Below are 19,995 nucleotides of genomic sequence, written 5' to 3' on the forward strand. Positions count from 1 at the left end.
TCTAGTCAAGTAGAAAAGACAGTCCAACAGCCCCCAACTCAAAATAGATTATAATTATAGTAAGTGCTACAGAAAGAAATGAGTTTCCTCAGTGCTCACATCACACACACACACACACACACACACACCCCACTTCAGAGTCTTCTGAATTATGAAACTATGGAAGTGATAAAAACTTTAGCTAAGTAAAGAGAAACTATTAGAGGATCAGGGATATGAACACTACAGAAAGAATTCTGACTCTGCATGACCCTGTGAGCTCAGATCAACATCCATGAGCTCCAAATCCAGAGAGGTAAAGAAAGGAGGAAAGGCAGCAAGACGGCTTATTGGTGAAACAGATGGAGAACAAGTATGATGCTGTTAGTCACCAGTCAACACCTTGTGCTCTGGGCAGATCTGTTGCTTACATATCAAAGGGTAGGCCCACAATAGTCCCTTGTCAGTTCTGTATCCCGATGTTAGTTTTAACAGATCGGTTTTGTACAACCTATCTTATATCTTCCTTCTCATTGTATACCTGAAATGAACAAACCAGCAGCTGAGGGCACATACATCTTATTCTCAGAGATTGTAAATAGCAACTTCCTTTATCCAAAATACACAGGAATTACGGCGCCTAGTAAGAAGGTGCTGTTCAACCCAACTTACAGAACACCAGGCATCTCTTCCTGAAGAGACACTTGGAACAGGGTTTGAGAAATGCAGCAGTCTAGGAACTAGTAACTATAGAAATATTAATAGTGCAAAACTAACAAGCAAACACTAAACATGAGTACCAGCTGTGAATGAGCAGTCATATCATTTCTAAGGGTCCAGAAAATCAGTAGATTATCCATTCTGCTCTTAGACTTACAGGAAACACATTATGAAGTAATAGGATGAATGTGAACAGTATAGTTTTGGCAGCCCATTTTCCCTTTTTAAACAAAAAAAAACCTTGTATTTTTTAATAAATGTCAGTTCAAGCCATGAAAAAAATGGATTATACAAGAGAATCACAGACTTATAAATTAATTTTAAATGGGAAGAAAAGTGAATAGCTACCTAAATAGATGTTATTAGAAAATGGACCATGGTTATATAATCCAGGGCTCATCTGCTCTTCTAGACAAGAATATAATATCATGCATTTTCTGAGAACCAGAGAAACTGCAATATGCTTTTTAGGAAGGAATTTTACTGACATAATCAAGATTATTTAATTTGAAATATAATAACGTATGCTAAATTAAGTCATAATAAAACTATAAAATATATGCACTTTAGACTCCTAGGTAACCTCTACATACACTTTCAGTAACTTACCATTACAGTAAGAAGGAAAGAGGGATAAAAAATAACACCATTAATGAAAAAAATGCCCATTGAATGGAAGGAAATAAGGAACTTAGGAGCAATAACTAGACATATTTGTACAACAGTGCACATAGTAACAGTAGTTATCACTGCAAATTTAAATTTATATCATTATAAGTTTACCATTATTCCAAGATTCTGAGATTTAGTAGACCTTGTTTCATGTTAGAAAGTATAACATCCCTAGGTCCTGTGCAGTGGCTCACACCTGTAATCCCAAAACTTTGGGAGGCCAAGGTGGGCAGATCACCTGAGGTCAGGAGTTCAAGACTAGCCTGGCCAACCTGTCACTGCTAAAAATTAAATAATTAGCTGGGCGTGGTGGCTCATGCCTATAATCCCAGCTAATCAGGAGGCTGAGGCAGGAGAACTGCTTGAACCCAAGACACAGAGGTTGCAGTGAGCCGAGATCCTGGCATTGCACTCCAGCCTGGGCAACAAGAGCAAAACTTCATTAAAAAAAAAGTATAATAACCCTTATTCGAAAGAAATCTAATGCTAGTGAAGGAAAAAATATAATTATCTAATATCAGAAGAGATACCTGTGGATCTAAGCTTGAAGCTTTGTGTAAGCTATTTGGGTAAGAATTTTAAAAAATAAAATAAAACTGATATTGTTAGAGGCGACTACGGTGAGTCATTCAGTTAACACTTTCCTTTGCTTTCTGATGCAATTCCTCCTTCTGGCTGATGTTACATCTTCCCTGACATATTCCCTCCCTCTCTTATTTCTTAGTATTGGTGTTACACCAGACCATTATGCTTTGCTTTCAACCACATGTAAGAATTTCCTCACTGATTGTGTTTATTTCCATGTCTCTTATTTTCAGCTTCTATAAACAGATGTTTCCTAAAGCTGTAACTTCCACACTGATAGCTCTTCAAAGCTTACAAGTCAGAGTCACTACAAACCACATGCTCAAACCAGAACTAGGTATCATTCCCATGAAATGTGATCCTTTTCTTCTTAAACCCTCATCTTAGTTAATAGCATTGCTGTCAGCTACAGAGCCTTTCCTCTTGATTCTTCTGTCTCCTTCATAATTTTTTTTCAATTCCACTTCTAAATATCTTTACCAACTAATTGTTTTCTCTAGTACAGTGACTTAGTTTTCATCTTTATCATCACCAACTGTCTCCTTGTGTTCTCACTGGTTTCTTTATTTTCAGTTACCACATGCCATCCCAACCTCCTGCCTTTCCAATCTATCTCCCTACCACCACCACCAGTCCTAGCCTTGAGACAATGTAGTTTATAAAAAGGCTTAGGTAAGGTTAGGATGATTGCATCTTGGAGTTCTCATATAAGGCATTCACACAATGGGTAAGAATTTGGCTTGATGATCTCTAAGACTGAACTGAAAACCAAGCACCAAAGACTAATATAGCATCACTGAAGTTGCTCAATCAAAATCAGATTTCTTTGCCCCACCACAATGTACTGACTCAAAATCTTCTGAGTTTAGACTCGTGAGTTATAGTTTTGTAGGCTTCCCAAGTGATTGAAATACTCATCCATTTTTTGGACTCTAAGATCTTATTCAGGTATAAGATCAGTGATTATAACCGTTTAATCAGAGTCTAATTTGCTATCCTTAGACAATAGTTACAACATTATTTTTTACAATGGCAGCATCACACTAAATGTAAGGCTTTCTAAGTGGTTTATATTAAATTTTTAAAAAATCATTCATTTGAATGTATGCATTCTGATAAATTTGTGAAAACAATTACATCACATTACAGGCAAGCCTCGTGTACATTTTTTAACACATATATCTAATGAGTTTTCTTTGTTTACACACAGATGTTAATAAGCTGAACATGAAGAGCTCGAAAATATATCTAATAAAAATAGCAGTAAATGTTATTCTATGTAAAGTATTTTGTAATTAAACTTAATTACATTAAGATGAAAACAAGGTTTAGCAGGACTGTAGGAAAAAAATTGGGTAAAACTAAAGTCCTTAAAGTAATTATTGCTTTTCAGATCTTTTATAGCTAATGAAATGATTCCTGCCCCACATACGTACATAACATTTTCTATATAAGTAAATTCCTATCGGCATTAGTAGCCTATGACCTAGCAGTAGAAATAGACCCCTATATATTTAATAAATTTTATTGTCAAATCATTAATATAAATTTAATAAACTTTATTGTCAAATCATAAATGAATATTATGAAATAATAATGATAGGAATGGGATGTGCCCAGTGGCTCACAGCCGTAATTCCAACACTTGGGGAAGCAGAGGTAGGTGGATCACTTGAGGCCAGGAGTTCTACTAGCCTGGCCAATATGGTAAAACCCTGTCTCTACTAAAAATTAAAAAATATATATCCAGGTGTGTCTGTAATCCCAGCTCCTCAGAAGGCTGAGGCACAAGAATTGCTTGAACTCAGGAGGCAGAGGTTGCAGTGAGCCAAGATTGCACTACTGAACTCTAGCCTGGGCAGCAAAGTGAGACTATGTCTCAAAAAAACAAAACAAAACAAAACAAATATATATATATATATATGAATGATTAATACTTTATTTTGTAAAACATTCTCTCCAAGGAGCAATTTTGTATATATAATTGTGTATGTAAACTTTATGGCATACCAAAGTATCAGAAACTGAAATCCAATCTCTATAGGAAGCCCATGGGAACGTGGATGACTAGAAATATGGATATGGGTATATTAATGAGCAATGAGATATGTGTTTTTTATACTTAATGAGGTTATGTAAGTGTTTTGTATTTAGTTGTATTTAGTCTGAACTATCCACAATTTCTAAAATTAAAAGTATTTTGTTTGAATATTAAATGTACAATTATTTAGAGTAAGAATACATTTTCCCATAGAAAATTTTGCAAGGTGTGCTGAGAATCCCAGGCTAGCTCATAACTCCTATTAAACCTATTATGACTTTAATTATAGTACTAATAATACTATCTAAAATTTAAGATCTTAAAGCAAAACAGCAGCAGGGTAGAAATAAGAGGAAGAAGAATTCCATTCCCTTCCCCTTTCCCTTCCCCTTCTATCCCCCTCTCTTCCCTTCCTTTTTTCCCCTTCCCTTTCATTTCCCTTTCCTTCTTCCACTTCCTTCCCTTCATCCCTTCCCTTTGTACAGCGAAGCTACTGTTAGACATAGTTTGGAAGAACTATATGCTTCCTTGCTGTCATTACTTGTTGCCTCGCCTACCTCCCAGTAACCATTGATATTCAAAGCCACTGACTGCAACACTCTTGATCATGGGATATGACAAGTTAATAGGAAAACTTTATCCCTTCTCAATAAGGATTTGGTTTGCCTGCATATATCAAGAAAATAAATACATAAAGGAAGCTTAAACAAAGAAGATGTGGATATGCATACTTCACAGGTAGTGGGGAGTGGAGCCCCCTCTATTTTTCTCTTCCAAACCCAAAACATATTTTCTGTCCTTTGAGTTGCCTTAAGCCCAAAACAACTGCTAGAGTTCTAGCCGTCATCTTTATATTAAGGGCAGCAGCAGAAGAAAGTAAAGGAGGGAAAAAGGTTACTTCTACCATGAGTTTATTTTCCTTTTAGGAATCCTCTCTTTACAAGTTATTGGCCAAAACCTACTCATATGCCACATTTCACGGCAATTGTTGATGAAAAATGCAGTGTTTTGCCATCTCAAATGAAATTAGAGATCTGTTGCTGAGAACAGAGGGGAAAATAGATACTAACATGCAATTAGTCATTTCCACCGATTTCCTCACATTTCCAAGACTCCAGGTTACTTGCCTCCTTCCCTACTTACTCAGTCAAGCTACCTCAATTCTGTTTTCTTTAAAAGTCTGACTGACAGGATTGATCCTCCCAGAACAATGGTTCTCAACTTTGCTTGCACATTAGAAGCACTTGCAATATTGTTAAAAAATCCTGATGCCCAGGTCATGTTCAGACCAATTAAGTCAGAAGCTCAACCAATGGGACAGCCAGTTCTCAGGATCTTACATATATATGCACACACACACACACACACACTCATGCACACAAAGATAGTTTTATATATATGTACACATATATAGGCATGTGTGTGTGTGTATGTATGTGTGTGAATGTATACATATATATATATAGTGTTGGTAGTTCTAGTGTGTAGCCAACTTTGAGAGCCACTATCCTATAAAATTGTAAAAGAAAACAGATAACCCAAATGATGCTATATTCTGTCACTTTTTTCTGCTATATGATTAAAACATATTTTAAAAACTGCATGCCATAAGTAAGGAATTATTTTGAGTGATACACTTCCCTTGTCTGCCAATTGTTTGCCTTTGGGGTCAGTTTGCTTATAAAAATGAACACCTTCCTTTTTAACAGAATCTTCTGTAACATCTAAACCACAAGATTCTCTGAAAATTCCAATTCTTCTTTACTAGTGTTGGTCATATTTATACCTTTTTCACTTTTCACACATTCCCACATACATTCAAACACTCTATACAGCTCTAAAATAAGTCTTAAATGTGTCCACACCTTTATCTCATCCAAAACCCACACAGCAACCAAAGAAATGTTTAAAACACACACACACACAAAAACACACATACACAAAAACACACACACACACACAAATCTGATCCTGGCATTGCTCTACGTAGATCTTTAGAATAACTCCCTACTAATCTAGGACTCTCTGACCTGCAAAATCCCCCTCCTGCCCACCTCCCAGCCTCATGTTAGGCCACTTGTTACACTATCATATGGTGGTTTATTTTCATGCCTCTCTTTCTTACAGTTATCATGTTTGCGAATCCCATGAAGTCCCCAACTCCATCAAACCAACAAATGTATTTGCTAATTCCTATTGTAGGAGGCCTTTGCTGCTTCCACAGACTGATTAGAAACCATGTTATACTTGCTGATGACCAGTTGTTTAAAGGCCCCTGATTAATTTTATATGAGGGCTGGAAACATGTTTTTCGTTATTGTGTTTCAGAGCCTAGAACAGTTCCTATCATAGATCGTGTATGTGTTCAGTAATATCATCATAAAAATTTTCCAAATGAACACATCAAACAATAAGTAGCATAAGATTCTGAAGTTAGAAAGGCAGATGGGAGACAAACAGAAACAGTCATAAGCAGCTGCTTGTAACTTAAGGGTATGTGACCCAAGTCAACATCTCTCCCTCCTTTACCGTGTTTGTGTCTCTGCAGGTTGTGATTTGATCCCAGTACAGTATCTTCGATGGGGTGACCCTGAACCCATTGCAGCTGTGGTGTTTGCCTGCCTTGGCCTCCTGGCCACTCTGTTTGTTACTGCAGTCTTCATCATTTACCGGGATACACCAGTAGTCAAGTCCTCAAGCAGGGAACTCTGCTACATTATCCTCGCTGGCATCTGCCTAGGCTACTTATGTACCTTCTGCCTCATTGCAAAGCCCAAACAGATTTACTGCTACCTACAGAGAATTGGTATTGGTCTCTCCCCAGCCATGAGCTACTCAGCCCTTGTAACAAAGACCAACCGCATTGCAAGGATCCTGGCTGGCAGCAAGAAGAAGATCTGTACCAAAAAGCCTCGATTCATGAGTGCCTGTGCCCAGCTAGTGATTGCTTTCATTCTCATATGCATCCAGTTGGGCATCATCGTTGCCCTCTTTATAATGGAGCCTCCTGATATAATGCATGACTATCCAAGCATTCGGGAAGTCTACCTGATCTGTAACACCACCAACCTCGGAGTTGTCACTCCACTTGGATACAATGGATTGTTGATTTTGAGCTGCACCTTCTATGCGTTCAAGACCAGAAATGTTCCAGCTAACTTCAACGAGGCCAAGTATATCGCCTTCACAATGTACACAACCTGCATTATATGGCTGGCTTTTGTGCCAATCTACTTTGGCAGCAACTACAAAATCATCACCATGTGTTTCTCGGTTAGCCTCAGTGCCACAGTGGCTTTAGGCTGCATGTTTGTGCCGAAGGTATACATCATCCTGGCCAAACCAGAGAGAAATGTGCGCAGCGCCTTCACCACATCTACCGTGGTGCGCATGCATGTAGGGGATGGCAAGTCATCCTCCGCAGCCAGCAGATCCAGCAGCCTAGTCAACCTGTGGAAGAGAAGGGGATCCTCTGGGGAAACATTAAGGTAAAAGTAGTGGGGGCTTAGAGGGGTGATGGCCCCTATAGCTGATGCAGAGGCGAGTGTTTCTTGGGTCTTTTAAATGGGAGAAATCTGAGTAAATAAAACCATGGGGGCAGGGTCCTTTAGGGAATGGACCTTCTCATTGAATGGTATTTATGGGGTTAATGAAATGTGGGTCCAATTACTTAAGGCAAGTCTAGAAACATGGAAGTTAAAATCTCTAATAAAGCAAAGTTACAGCATATGGAGTGAGGCTGAGAGGTAGACAGAGCAGAGTTAGGTCACAAAGCCAAGGCAAGGACCCTCAAGTCCTGAGGGGACAGAGTTACACTATGAGATAAATTCTAGTTCACCAGAACAGATTAAAAATATATATTACTAACAAAGATTCTACTGAGAGCAGAATGCCAAGAACACTACACATCAGACTGCACTTGCCTAAATCTTATTCAAGCCAGAGAGTGCTTAAATGTCCATCTCACTGAGACACAAGAATGTAGGATTTATATTTTAGCTCTTAATGGGCAAGATGAAATCTTTGGGAGATGTCTAAGCAGCTGAAAGGGACCAAACAACAAACTGACTTTGCATATAATTGTCCTAAACAACCAGTCAGTTTCCCAGTTCTCTGTTGCCTATAGCCTCATGCCACCCCAAGTTCAATATCACACATAATAGTTATTCGATAATTTCAATCTGAAAAGAATCTCGAGCCAAAAGCCAGTGATTTCCTCCCAGGTAAGGAACTTCTTTATGTGATAAATGATCCCAAAGCACTTCAGAAGACAAGATGATGTTATCAGTGGCTGGGGAAGAAATGTTGAAGTACCAAAAATGCTACACAGATTGATGATAATTGGGACTAAGGACTGCCTTTATTTAAGAAGTACACATCAAAAGGGCTGATCAAGACATCGGCTCTGCTAACTCTACTGAAATTCAACAGTATTTTTTAAAGCCTGATAAATAACTGGAAAATACGTATCTTTCAAATGGAAGCTACATATCTAAATAACATTGCTTCAACTATTCTCCTATGCCATCACTTAGCCTGCATGAAAGTCCTACTTTTCTGTCAGCGTTAAATCTTCAAAGCATGACTTAGTATGATGGTGAAGATACTGTGTCTGCTGAGGTTTGAAAATAACTCAAAGGATAGCTGAATTTTTATCCATAAGGTCCAATTCATTTACATTATTAACTTGTACCCTTACCTCTTTCAATTCTTTTCCACTTCCTTTATACTTCTCATCTCTTTTTACATACATCGTACAAGACATTCAATTAAACTGTAATTCGTGTCTTCTTCAGTAAATCCTGGCAATGGCATGGTCTGTACACAGCAGGCCTTTCATTTATTTAACCTACTGGCCTATTTTCCATCTGCCTTCCTGACTCCTCTATGAAACATTCTTTTTCCAAAATTTCTGCAATATCTGCCTTTCCTTTTGGCTAAGAAAACTTATTTTTCAGACTTTTGTTTTATCAGCTTTTCTTCAAGTCCTATCTGTAAACAAAATCTCCCAGGAAAGCCCAGTACATAAAACAAGCATGTTGATGGAGGGAGGAAATTGTGAATCTATGTCTAAGCACCTAAAAACTCACTAAAGAAAGCTCCTTAGGGAGAAAGCATGGAGTGGTGGCAGGGAACACGGGCTCCAGAGCCAGATTGTTTCAGTTTGAACAACAGCACTGCCACTTCGTCTCTCTGCACCTTATTTCTGACCATCTGACACACTGAATTATAAAAAGTGAAGGAGATGATATGTGTAAAGGCTGCCACATAGTAGGCACTTTTCTAAAAATAGCACAGTACAAAGCTAGAGAACACTGAGATTAAATACTGACAGCATCACTTACCAGCTGTGGAACCTTAAGCAAATTCACGTAACCTCTCTATGCCTTATTCCTGTAAAAAATGGAGATAATGTGTAGTGCATAGACTGATTGTGAGAACTGAATGAGTTAACGTGTGTAGTGTCTGCCACATAGTAACCACTTCTTAAGTATTTGCTATTTTGATTAACGAAGTTAACCACTCTCAGTCTTCTTTTACTCCTGAAAGTTACTGTATCAGATACACAATCTGGATGATCTTAATAACAAAGAGAGCATTATAAATGACAGAAGAAATCTATGTAGATATTGATTATACAGTCTGGGTTTTCCAGGGCATCTCCATCTTTATGTTTTCCAGCTCCTTGCTATTCTGTATAGCACATCCTTTGTTCCAATTTAAGCAGAGCAAACTCCTTAGGGGTGGAGCCCTGCTAATCACAGTGCCTCCAATACCTACCTGTACCTTGAAGGGTGCTTGGCACATAGAAGATGCTCAATAATGATTTCTGGTATGTTTGTTGAATGAATTTGGGAAGATAGTTATGTGGAAGGTATTTTTTTTGTTTGTCTTCAAATGTGCACACTCTTGCTCCCCAGTTGTCCTATTAACTTTTATAAGATTGAGACAACAGTGCCCTGTATTACAGATCTCTCTCTCACTATGTGGTCATCAGTTTCTACTCTAGACTTGGATCACTGATCTTGTGCTTTGCTATAGTTATATTTACCTAGTAACATTCAATTAATATTTTCAACTATTTCATTACTAATTTAATAAACAAAGGGGCAAACAAAAGCAACACATTTTACCAATAGTGCTAATAAATAGAAAACAGAAATTCTAAAGATTTTTGTTGCAATGTTTTAACTTGTTTTTCCTACAGGGCTATATAGTGGTTTTTGTCATTGTTTTGTTCCCACCCCCCCACTGGATTTTCCACCCCCCCCCCACTGGATTTTGCAATCTGTGCATTTGGATGCTAAAATCTCAAGGAGGGTAAGGAGAGAGTTTTGGCAAGTGTTTGGTCTTCTTCCTGCAATCTTGGCAAATCTTGATCTGTCTATGTTATTATATCTGAGACAGGCTACAGTCTGATTATATAGACATTTCTTTTATTGCCATCATTCAGAATATTCAAGCTAGGACCTGCTTTTGATATGGAGAAGAAAAGGGGACAAGTCAAGCTATAATTTTCTTGTATCACATGCATCTGATACCTGATCTTTTTTTTTAAGCCACAGTCCTTAGAAAGAAATGCAAACTATAATCCCTTTCCTCTATAGCTTCCATGAGTTCCAAAAATAAATATTTATTCTCTGTGATATAAAACCAAGATGGTTAGCATATTTATTACATTGTAGGATATAGTGAATTATGTAGGGATTCATCTCCCATTTGATAATTAATTGTATAAGTCACTGTATATCGCATTGTCTGCCACACTACAGCTTATATAATGGGAAACAAATAAATTAAGATGTTTCTAATATTTTCACATTTTCCTCTGAATCACTTCAATGAGTTGTGCTTCTCAGACTTGAAAATCTTAAAACACCATTGAGCCCACCTCTTGGGATGTCAAGTGGACTTAAATAGGTAAATTAAGTCTCTGGATGTAGGTATTTAGGGAGAAGCATCCACCCTGCTGGGCCCAGCTCTGTTCTGCAGCCCTCCATCGTGTGTATGAAAAAATAGACTGCTATAATCTCAGACTGGGTATGCCCTCTGTTTCTCGGTAGGGTCTATGTGTGTCCCTTCCACATAGAATGGCAGATGGCAAGGGCTCTCCGTCTTAAAGAGGATACTGTATACTTCAAAATAAAGAATATAACAGTATCTAGAGTTACAGTAACTATGTCTCCCAAAGTTAGTACAGGCTCCTGGAATGGTACCTGTACAGAGATGGAAAATGCAAAGGCAGCATACTAGTTGACAGTTCCAGTTTTGGAACCACACATGGCTTTCAATTCAGCTATCAATTTGAATAAGGCACTTTAGTCTGTTTTCTCGACTGTAAAATGGTAGATAATAATTCCTATTTTGAGTAGTCAATAAGGTAATATGCATTAAGTGTTTAGTACCAGCACATAGAAAATATTCAGTAAATGCCACCTAACCTTTTAGAATTGTGTTTGCAAGTAGCAGAAAGCCTATTTTCAAACACTTATAGTCTTTGGGGTTCATTTTTTCTATGTTATAAAAAATTTTGGAAGGAGATTGCTTTGGGTGTTGGTTCAGTGACACAAAGGCAAACATTTCTGCCATTCTCTAGGCCTTTTACTAATGGTTGTAATACAATTGTCGTGGCTCCATACATCACATACTTTCATTAGGGAAAACAAAAGTTTTTTCCAAGTTTCCTAAGAATTGCCCTTTTGTCTCATTGAGCCAAAACTCTAATACAAGAGACTGTGGGCAAGTGACATCTAGCCTCTTCCACCTCTAGCATAGAAACTGAAAGAGAAAAGGGGGCATCAAGTGTTTGTTAGATAATCCAGTGCATAGTGTCTAAAATGTTAGTACATAGTAGTAGTCACGGTGATAATGGTCATAGGAGGAGGAGGAATGGAACATAGAAGAGGGCAAAGAAGAGGAAGGAAGGAAGACGAAGGGAAGCACAAAGTAAGAAACTGGCAAAAAGTTCAAATCAGAGTAGTCCCCCAAAATGGTTCCTTTATTACCCACCTATGACGTTCTGCCACCTTGCAGAACTTTACCTTTCATATGTATTACTAGTCTAACATTTCTAATGGTCACAAAATACTGCAAGGTGAAGCAACAATCCTCCCATTCTTCATATGAGGAATTTGAGGTCCTACACGGTGAGAAGACTTGCCTATTATCTCATGACTAATGAGTCATGAAGCAGTTTTTAAACTAAGATCTTAGCTGATAATCACTAGAGCTGAGCATATATGGACTGCCTTCTTTAGAAAATTAGTATATGAGTTGAAAAATCAAATAGCTCCATTAAAAAAAAATTATTTGGTCAAAAATGTAAAAAAAAAAAAACTATTCTCTTATTGGAGACACTGAGAAGTCTTGCACTCAGTACAAGTAGTAGAAAACTATCATCCATTTGTTAACTTTTCCTAATTACTTTGCATTCACAAAGACCATTCATTTTTCCAAGTAACCCTCTTAACATTCTGAAGAACTAATGCTCCAAAGAACTTACTTTAGAAAACATCATCATAGACCCAAGAGAGGACAAGTTTAGGGGCCTGAAGAGTAGTTCATGCCTTTGGTGAGAAGGGGGCTAGAGGAAGCAAATTTCCACCTCTCATCATGGAGGAAGAATCACTTTGAGCTCTCTGAGCACCTAAGGAGACAACAGAGGTAATTCTATCAGATCCAGCAATTTTCTGGGAAGTTAAATTTGCTCAACCTAGAGCACAAATAGAAAAGTGCCCATAGTCAGTCATTCAATTCATTGAAATAGCAAAGGGAGATTTTTATTTAAATGGAAATGAGTCACTACAGATTTTTTTTTAATATGGAAACATGCTATTTATGCCATCAATGTATAAAGGTCCCTGTGATTAACATTTTGGTTCTAGACACGAATTTCTAGTACAACATGATACAGCATCAAATCACTCTCAAGCAGATAATGCCAGGCTTCCATTTAAGCCTTCACTTCAGCTGCAAATTGACAAATGAACACAAGGCCAGTTCTGACCTAAATAACGCATTAAATCTGATGAATCTAAAGTTCTAGCTCTACAAGATTCAGAATTTCCAGGCACATGGAACTGGGGTTCTAAAATGCAATGGGCCTTTTGTGGCTAAATTAATGACAGAGACCTACAGCTCAAAGCTATACATTTTCTCAGAAGGAAAAGCCCTCCCTTGGGAATCTAGTCAGTGGCAGAATCATTAGTGTTGCCTCCATCTTAAGTGAAATTTAGAAAGTGCCATTTGCCACTTCTGTTTTAATTAACTAATTAACTTTGCTTTAATTACCATTGTCATGAGGGCCCACTTTGGCTGTCTGCAAAAGCAACTGCTGGTCTCCCCATGTTCATTGGCTGAATTATGAATATGCCTAAAAAATGGGTTCATTTGTGTGAATTCCAGTATACTCCAATTGTTATCAGAGCTTTCATAATTTCCAATGACTTTTATTTCTTTCAGGCATTATTGGTCTGCATGAAGCAATGTTCATGCTATTTCTCTTTCTTTAGAGTCCTCCACTTTACCTTCTATCTCTCCAGGTCCTACTTATCTTCCAAGGCTCAGACACCTCAATAAGACCCTATCCTATTTGCCCATCTTACAGATTTCCCCTCATCTGTGCATTTATTGGATATAGCACACATTTTACACATATCGCTCACCCTTTCTTTATTTGTTATTTATTCACAGAGATTAAGGACTCAGCCATGCCAGGTACTGTGTTATGCTCTTGGGATATGAAGATTGCTTGTGTACATATGTAATATTTTCACAGCCATCTAATGTTGTCTTCAAAGTGGTGCCTTGGTGCCTGGCACAGTGCTTACCCAGCAGTGATTAATAAAGAATATACAGAAGGACAGGTGGATTAGAGATCTATTGGGGAGCGGCTCATGGAGCTCACACTTCCTTCACAGTGAACAAGATTACTCACTTTGTTGATCTGATGGGCCATATTTTATCTGATAATGCTTGTCCTAAAAATACAAGAAAAAATGCTTTCTAAAATCAACTTTAAAAAAAAAATCAAGCTTCCATTGAATGTCTACTCAGCAGCATCAATAACTGTCCCAGATCCTACAGATACAGAGACAGGCGGAAAAAAAAATATATATATATATGAAGCCCTCAGTCTCCCAGGGAAGGCAGGATTAGAAAAAGTAAGTTCAATAAAGCAATACAGTGCCATGATAGGAGCCTACAGGGACATAAAGGGGCCCAAAGGTAGAAATAGTAAATTCCATCAGTAATTAGAAATAATATTTAAAAGATACTAATTCAAACATGAGAAACTAAGTGTTTTAAATGCTGTTTAGAAGGCTTCAGAGCTTCTCCACCAGGTAGGACAGAATGGAGCCAAATTTCTTTTGCATAGTAAAAAAGGTCCCTTGCTAACCTGACTCCTTCACCTTTGGCTAGCCTTGCTTCTGGCCACCCCCGCCTGACTTTGCATACTGACCCTTCATAATTTCTTTGCTTTAGGGCCTCTAGGGAGGCAGCTACCTTGGTAGCTACCCCATCTCACCCCCAACTCTCACTTAGCCAACTCATATTCATCTTAGATATTGATTCTGCTGGAAAGCCTGTCCTGGCCTTTTGAGAATGCATTAGGTTCCCCTCCTTATGATCCAAATGAGCCATGTGCTTCTTGCTACAGAACATTTATCATTTCATGTTAGAACTGTCTGTTTAATTTCAAGACTCTTTTACCACCATTGCCAGCCCTGCCACACACACACTATACCATGAACTTATTAAAGAGAGGAGCTGTAATTACTCATTATCTGTATCTTTGGCACCATGCACAGTGCCAATCACATGCTCAATACTCAAAAAATGTTTGTTAAGTGAATGAATACATGGAGAAATAACTAATGATGTCTGCGCTGCATTGGCATTTTCCAGTGAACAAGAAAAGGCTAAAGTTAGGGAGTAATTACATTTATTGAGCACTTGCTTTGGGTCAGACACTGCTCTAAACTCCTTAAATGTATTGAATCTTTTCATTTCCAAAACAATCTGTGGGGTAGGCATTACCTTGCTTATTGTACACATGAGGAAGCTGAGGTAAACAGAAGCGAATTTACTTGCCCATTCAGACAGTGTACAAGAGGAAGGATTAGAATAAAAGGAAGCTAGCTTCATGGCCCATTCAGGTAACCCTAAGTTGTATTCCCCATTCCAGCCCTTATGACAAACCTGACAGCCTTAACTCAAAAAAAACGAGTGAGAATTTACATCAACTAATGGGCAAAACAGCCAGCTAACATCAAATAGCAGTAATAAACTCACATATATTATTATTAATACTAAATTTAAATTGACTAAATCCCCCAATCAAAAGACACGGCCAAAACCCATCGGAATGCTGCATCCAGACCCATCTCACATGCAAGGATACCCAAAGACTCAAAACAAAGGGATGGAGAAAGATTTACCAACCAAATGGAGAACAAAAATAAATAAATAAATAAAAAGCAGAAGTTGCAATTCTCGCCTCTGATAAAAAAGATTTTAAAGCAACAAAGATCAAAAGAAGCAAAGAAGGTCATTACATAATGATAAAAGGATCAATGCAACAAGAAGAGCTAACCATCCTAAATATATACGCATCCAATACAGGAACACTCAGATACGTAAGACTTATAAAGAGACTTAGACTCCCACACAATAATAGTGGGAGATTTCAACATCAATATTAGATAGATCAATGAAACAGAAAATTAACAAGGATATCCAGGACTTGAACTCAGATCCAGAATGAGTAAATTTAATAAACAGTTATAAAACTCTCCACTTTAAATACACAGAATATACACTCTTCTCAGGACCACATCACACATACTCACAGGTTTAAATGAAATATTGGTTTGTTACTTGCTTATTTTCTTCCATTCATTTTTTCCTGTCTCCATTATTAAGCACAATTATTGGCATAAAAGAGGTTTACAATACCCATTTTTAGACTACATTCTAGCCACAGCAATAAAGCAACACTCCCATTCTCTCTCCCTCTTTCTCTTCCTCTTTCTCCTTCATTCTTTTTTTTCTCTCTTCTTTTCTTTCTAAAAAAAAAAAAATCAGTCTTTCTAGGTGATATCCCAAAGGAATAAAAATAGAAATAGTGACAACAGGCAATGCTTATTGCACTGAGAGGCTCTAAAATTATTTTAATGAGTGCAATCTACTAGTATTAATAATAGTCTAGTGACCACCAGCATGTTGTCTGCTTCAGGCAAAGTTTAGTTGGCTGGGCAAAAATATGAAAATCACAGATGAGGACTTTTTCATTTAAATAAATTAGCAGTGCCATAGCATTCATTATCTAGAGTAGCTATTTTTAGCTCAGAGTACCATGCAGAGAAGATGTCAGGCAGAATCTTCTGTCTTACTTGCTGGCTTGGAAGAAAGTTCCGTGACCCCAACACTGAAAGGAAGATAGGACCTGAAAACCGCTCATCTCCCTCCCTAGCTCTATGCTAAAGTGAAAAAAAGAAGAAAAAGAAAAAAGGAGTGAGGAATAGAACTCTTCCTGAGGGAATTTCCTTGAATACTGCTTTCTGCATCTTTATTGCACTGTATACTTTTGATTCCATCGTATCTGGAACTGAACCTAATTTGATATGTTTTTTATGTGTGAATAGAGTACACAAAATCCTCTGAGATAAAATTTAAACCTTAAGAACTGCCTGAAATTTGGTGGTGATTTTCAAATATCTATATAGATTTTATGAGAATAAAATCTGATTGACTTATTTTTATTATTTAGAATAGTTTTACAGGAATTATGAAAACTTAAACTACTTTTGTGTATATTCTTATTTACAAAGTTTTTATTATGAACTTTTATTATGAGCTTTTCATAAACCACAGTTTTACTCTGCCTCTGTTTACTAATTTTTCCCTCCAAGAAGTCCCACAAAGGTCTAAAGAATAAAATTTATAAATATACATTTAGAATTATGCTTTTTTTTTTTCCTAAGACGGAGTCTCGGTCTGTCACCAGGCTGGAGTACAGTGGCATGATCTCAACTCACTGCAACTTCTGCCTCCCAGACTCAAGAAATTCTCCTGCCTCAGCCTCCCAAGTAGCTGGGATTACAACTGCATGCCAGCATGTGCAGCTAATTTTTGTATATTTAGCAGAGATGAGGTTTTACTATGTTGGCCAGGATGGTCTCTATCTCTTGACCTCGTGATATGCCAGCCAGAGGGTCAGTGTTTCACGTCATCTGACCTTTTCCCACTCTCTCCCCCAGAACAAAATTACAGGAGTGCAGCCTATGAAATCTCAACAGCAGAAATTGCAGCCCTTTCCCAAATACCACCTATCCCTGAGCACAGTGGCATTCAACAGGTGCTTACTTTGGATAATAACAATAAATGAGGAACTGCAGAAACCCTGACTGGAATTACAGCTCCCAAAAGCAGTGAGAACAACTAGCTGAAATTGGCCATGGTTTGAAAGTGGGCCCATATCTACAAATTCACCCGGCCAGAAATCTCCAAGAGCTGAATCACAAACCCTCATATAACTATTTTTCTTTGGAGGGAGTTCCTAATCTGAAGTGAAATTTCATGAAATACACAAAGAATCCTGATGCTTCCCATGTTGGTTCAGTCCAGTGTAATTCAACCAGCGTTTAGAATAATCACTATATACTGAGTACATTGCTGAGTTCTGGGAGAATAAAGATAAATAAGACACAAAGCCTGCCCTTTGGAGAAGCTCACAGAGTAGTGGGGGAGATGAAGTCATACACAAATCAGTATTTTATAATATGAAATGATAGGGAGAAGAATGCACAGAGAAATCAGAAGTCACTGAGGGGTGAACTGAGTCCAGTTTGAACATTTCTGGAAAGGTGACACTTGAGTTGAATCTCAAAGGATGATTAAGCCATGTGATAACCATGGAATACACTGTACTGGGAAACAACAGGAGCAACAGCCAAGAAGCAGGAAACAACAGTGTGTGCAGGGAATCACCAGCATGTAAAATGTGTGTCTGCAGGTAACAGGAGACGAGGCTCAGAGGGAAAGCGCAGAGGAGGATCCTCTATTGTGTCCTTATAAGCTTAGCCTCAAGGAGCCATCAGCCAACCACTTTCCAGCTCTCCAGTTACCTTTCAGTCACCTCTTTTCCCTTTTTAATACCCACTTTAGACATCCAGTTCCATAATACTCATGGCTACCTCCCCAACACCAACCTGATACCTACACACGCCATACACAATTAAAACTTCCCCTCCTCTCTGCTAGAGAACTGATAAATTAATCTGTGCTATGATGATAATGATTAATAATGGCTTGCTTCACCCTTTATGCAATAAGCACTTATTGAGCAACTACTTTATGACAGGTACTGTGCTAAGTACTTTTATCTATTATTTCATTAGGTTTTCACATAATATTTTAAATTAGGAACTATCCTCCCCTATCTACATATAAAGAAAAGTTAATACCTAAAGCACATAGAGGCCCAACAGTCTTTAATTAGTGAACTTACAGGTGGTAGAATCAAAACTTAGGATTCAAACCCAGGTCTATATGTGTTCAAAGCTCTTTTTAGTTCCAATATTTCTTTTCTGGTGGATTCATTTTCTCTATCATGTATCTCATTTTGTTTTCATTACTGTTGATAAATAAGGTCATGATGAATGCGTTTCTGCTACATATTTTGACCCAGATTTTTAGTCTCAGAGAAATAACACTAAAGGCCATTTATTTATTTATTTATTTATTTTTGTATACAGGCAAATCAGTCCAAGTAACCCTGATGGAACAAGGTAGCTGTTGGTGTCTCTCATGTTGTAACATGGCAGAAGTAGTGTGGTATAGGGAAGTGAGCCTTGTCAGCGAAGACATGTATTCTAATCCTGACTTTGCCATTTACAAGCCAGGACCATAGACTAAGCACTTAAATCCTCTGAGCCTCTAGAAAATAAGGACAAAAATATTCATTTCACTTTATATTGTGGTCCAAGGGCCATGGTGGCTCACACCTGTAATCCCAGCACTTTGGGAGGCTGAGGAGGGTGGATCACCTGAGGTCTGGAGTTCAAGACCAGCCTGACCAACATGGTGAAACCCCATCTCTACTAAAATACAAAAATTAGCTGGGTGTGGTAGTGGGCACCTGTAATCCCAGCTACTCAGGAGGCTGAGGCAGGAGAATTGCTTAAATCCAGGAGGCAGAGGTTGCAGCGAGCCAAGATCATACCACTGCACTCCAGCCTGGGAGACAGAGTGAGACTCTGTCTCAAAAGAAAAAAAAAAAGAATGTCTCCCAAAGTCCAGATCTATGAAACATAAGTTTACTTTTCACAAATCATAGGTTCATCTTATGACCCCACCTTATATACCGTCCTGGTGACATAATCTAAGAATGGGTTACATAATTTTATGCTTTAGAAAACTACTGACATAGAAATATTTGACTTCAGGAATTCTGCCTGAATTACTAGGAAATCATTGCTCTACCCTGGGGACCCATGGCCCTCCAAATTTTAATTACATTTTTTAGTGCAAGTTAATAAGTTTCTCCTTAACTGCTTTTCTAGAAGTCAAACTTTCCTCAGGGTTTAAAGGTGGTTGGTGAGTTTTAGTCATGTCTCTCATTCCTGTTGTGGTTTGGCAGTTCATTTATGATTCTTCATTAAAAATCTGATTTTTGACTTGGTCCAGAACATGTGGATTCATCTTTACTTAATTACGCAGAAACTAAATGATGAATCACTGCAATAAATTTTGTGCATCACAAAATACAAAGCTGTATTTGGTGAGGCCTGTGTGTGCTCATGTTTTTCACGTATATTTAGCTGCAACATATAAAAAAAAAACAATTGAAGAACATAGTCACAGCATCTCTCAGGTGCATATGCTTTATGCCTGGCCTTGTTCTCTGGCATCAAAACAGCATATTCTGGGTAAAAGAAGCTGCCAGAGAGCGTGACTTCCCCTCTGCTGAGTTAAAATGGGGCAGCCAGAAATAC

General features: G+C 37.9%; 1 protein-coding gene across 6 annotated transcripts in view; it reads left to right on the top strand.

Moving 5' to 3' along the window:
* GRM5 (glutamate metabotropic receptor 5) overlaps window positions 1-19,995 on the top strand; it is a 574,635-nt gene that overhangs the window by 499,417 nt on the left and 55,223 nt on the right. For all 6 annotated transcript variants that reach the window (XM_017977702.4, XM_078339980.1, XM_035265279.2 and 3 more), the window contains exon 8: window positions 6,546-7,485. In XM_017977702.4, coding sequence (XP_017833191.2) covers window positions 6,546-7,485 — 940 coding nt within the window. The remainder of the gene's footprint in view (window positions 1-6,545; window positions 7,486-19,995) is intronic.

Source organism: Callithrix jacchus, chromosome 10 (genome assembly GCF_049354715.1).
Source record: "Callithrix jacchus isolate 240 chromosome 10, calJac240_pri, whole genome shotgun sequence".
In the NCBI taxonomy this organism is placed as follows: domain Eukaryota; kingdom Metazoa; phylum Chordata; class Mammalia; order Primates; family Cebidae; genus Callithrix; species Callithrix jacchus.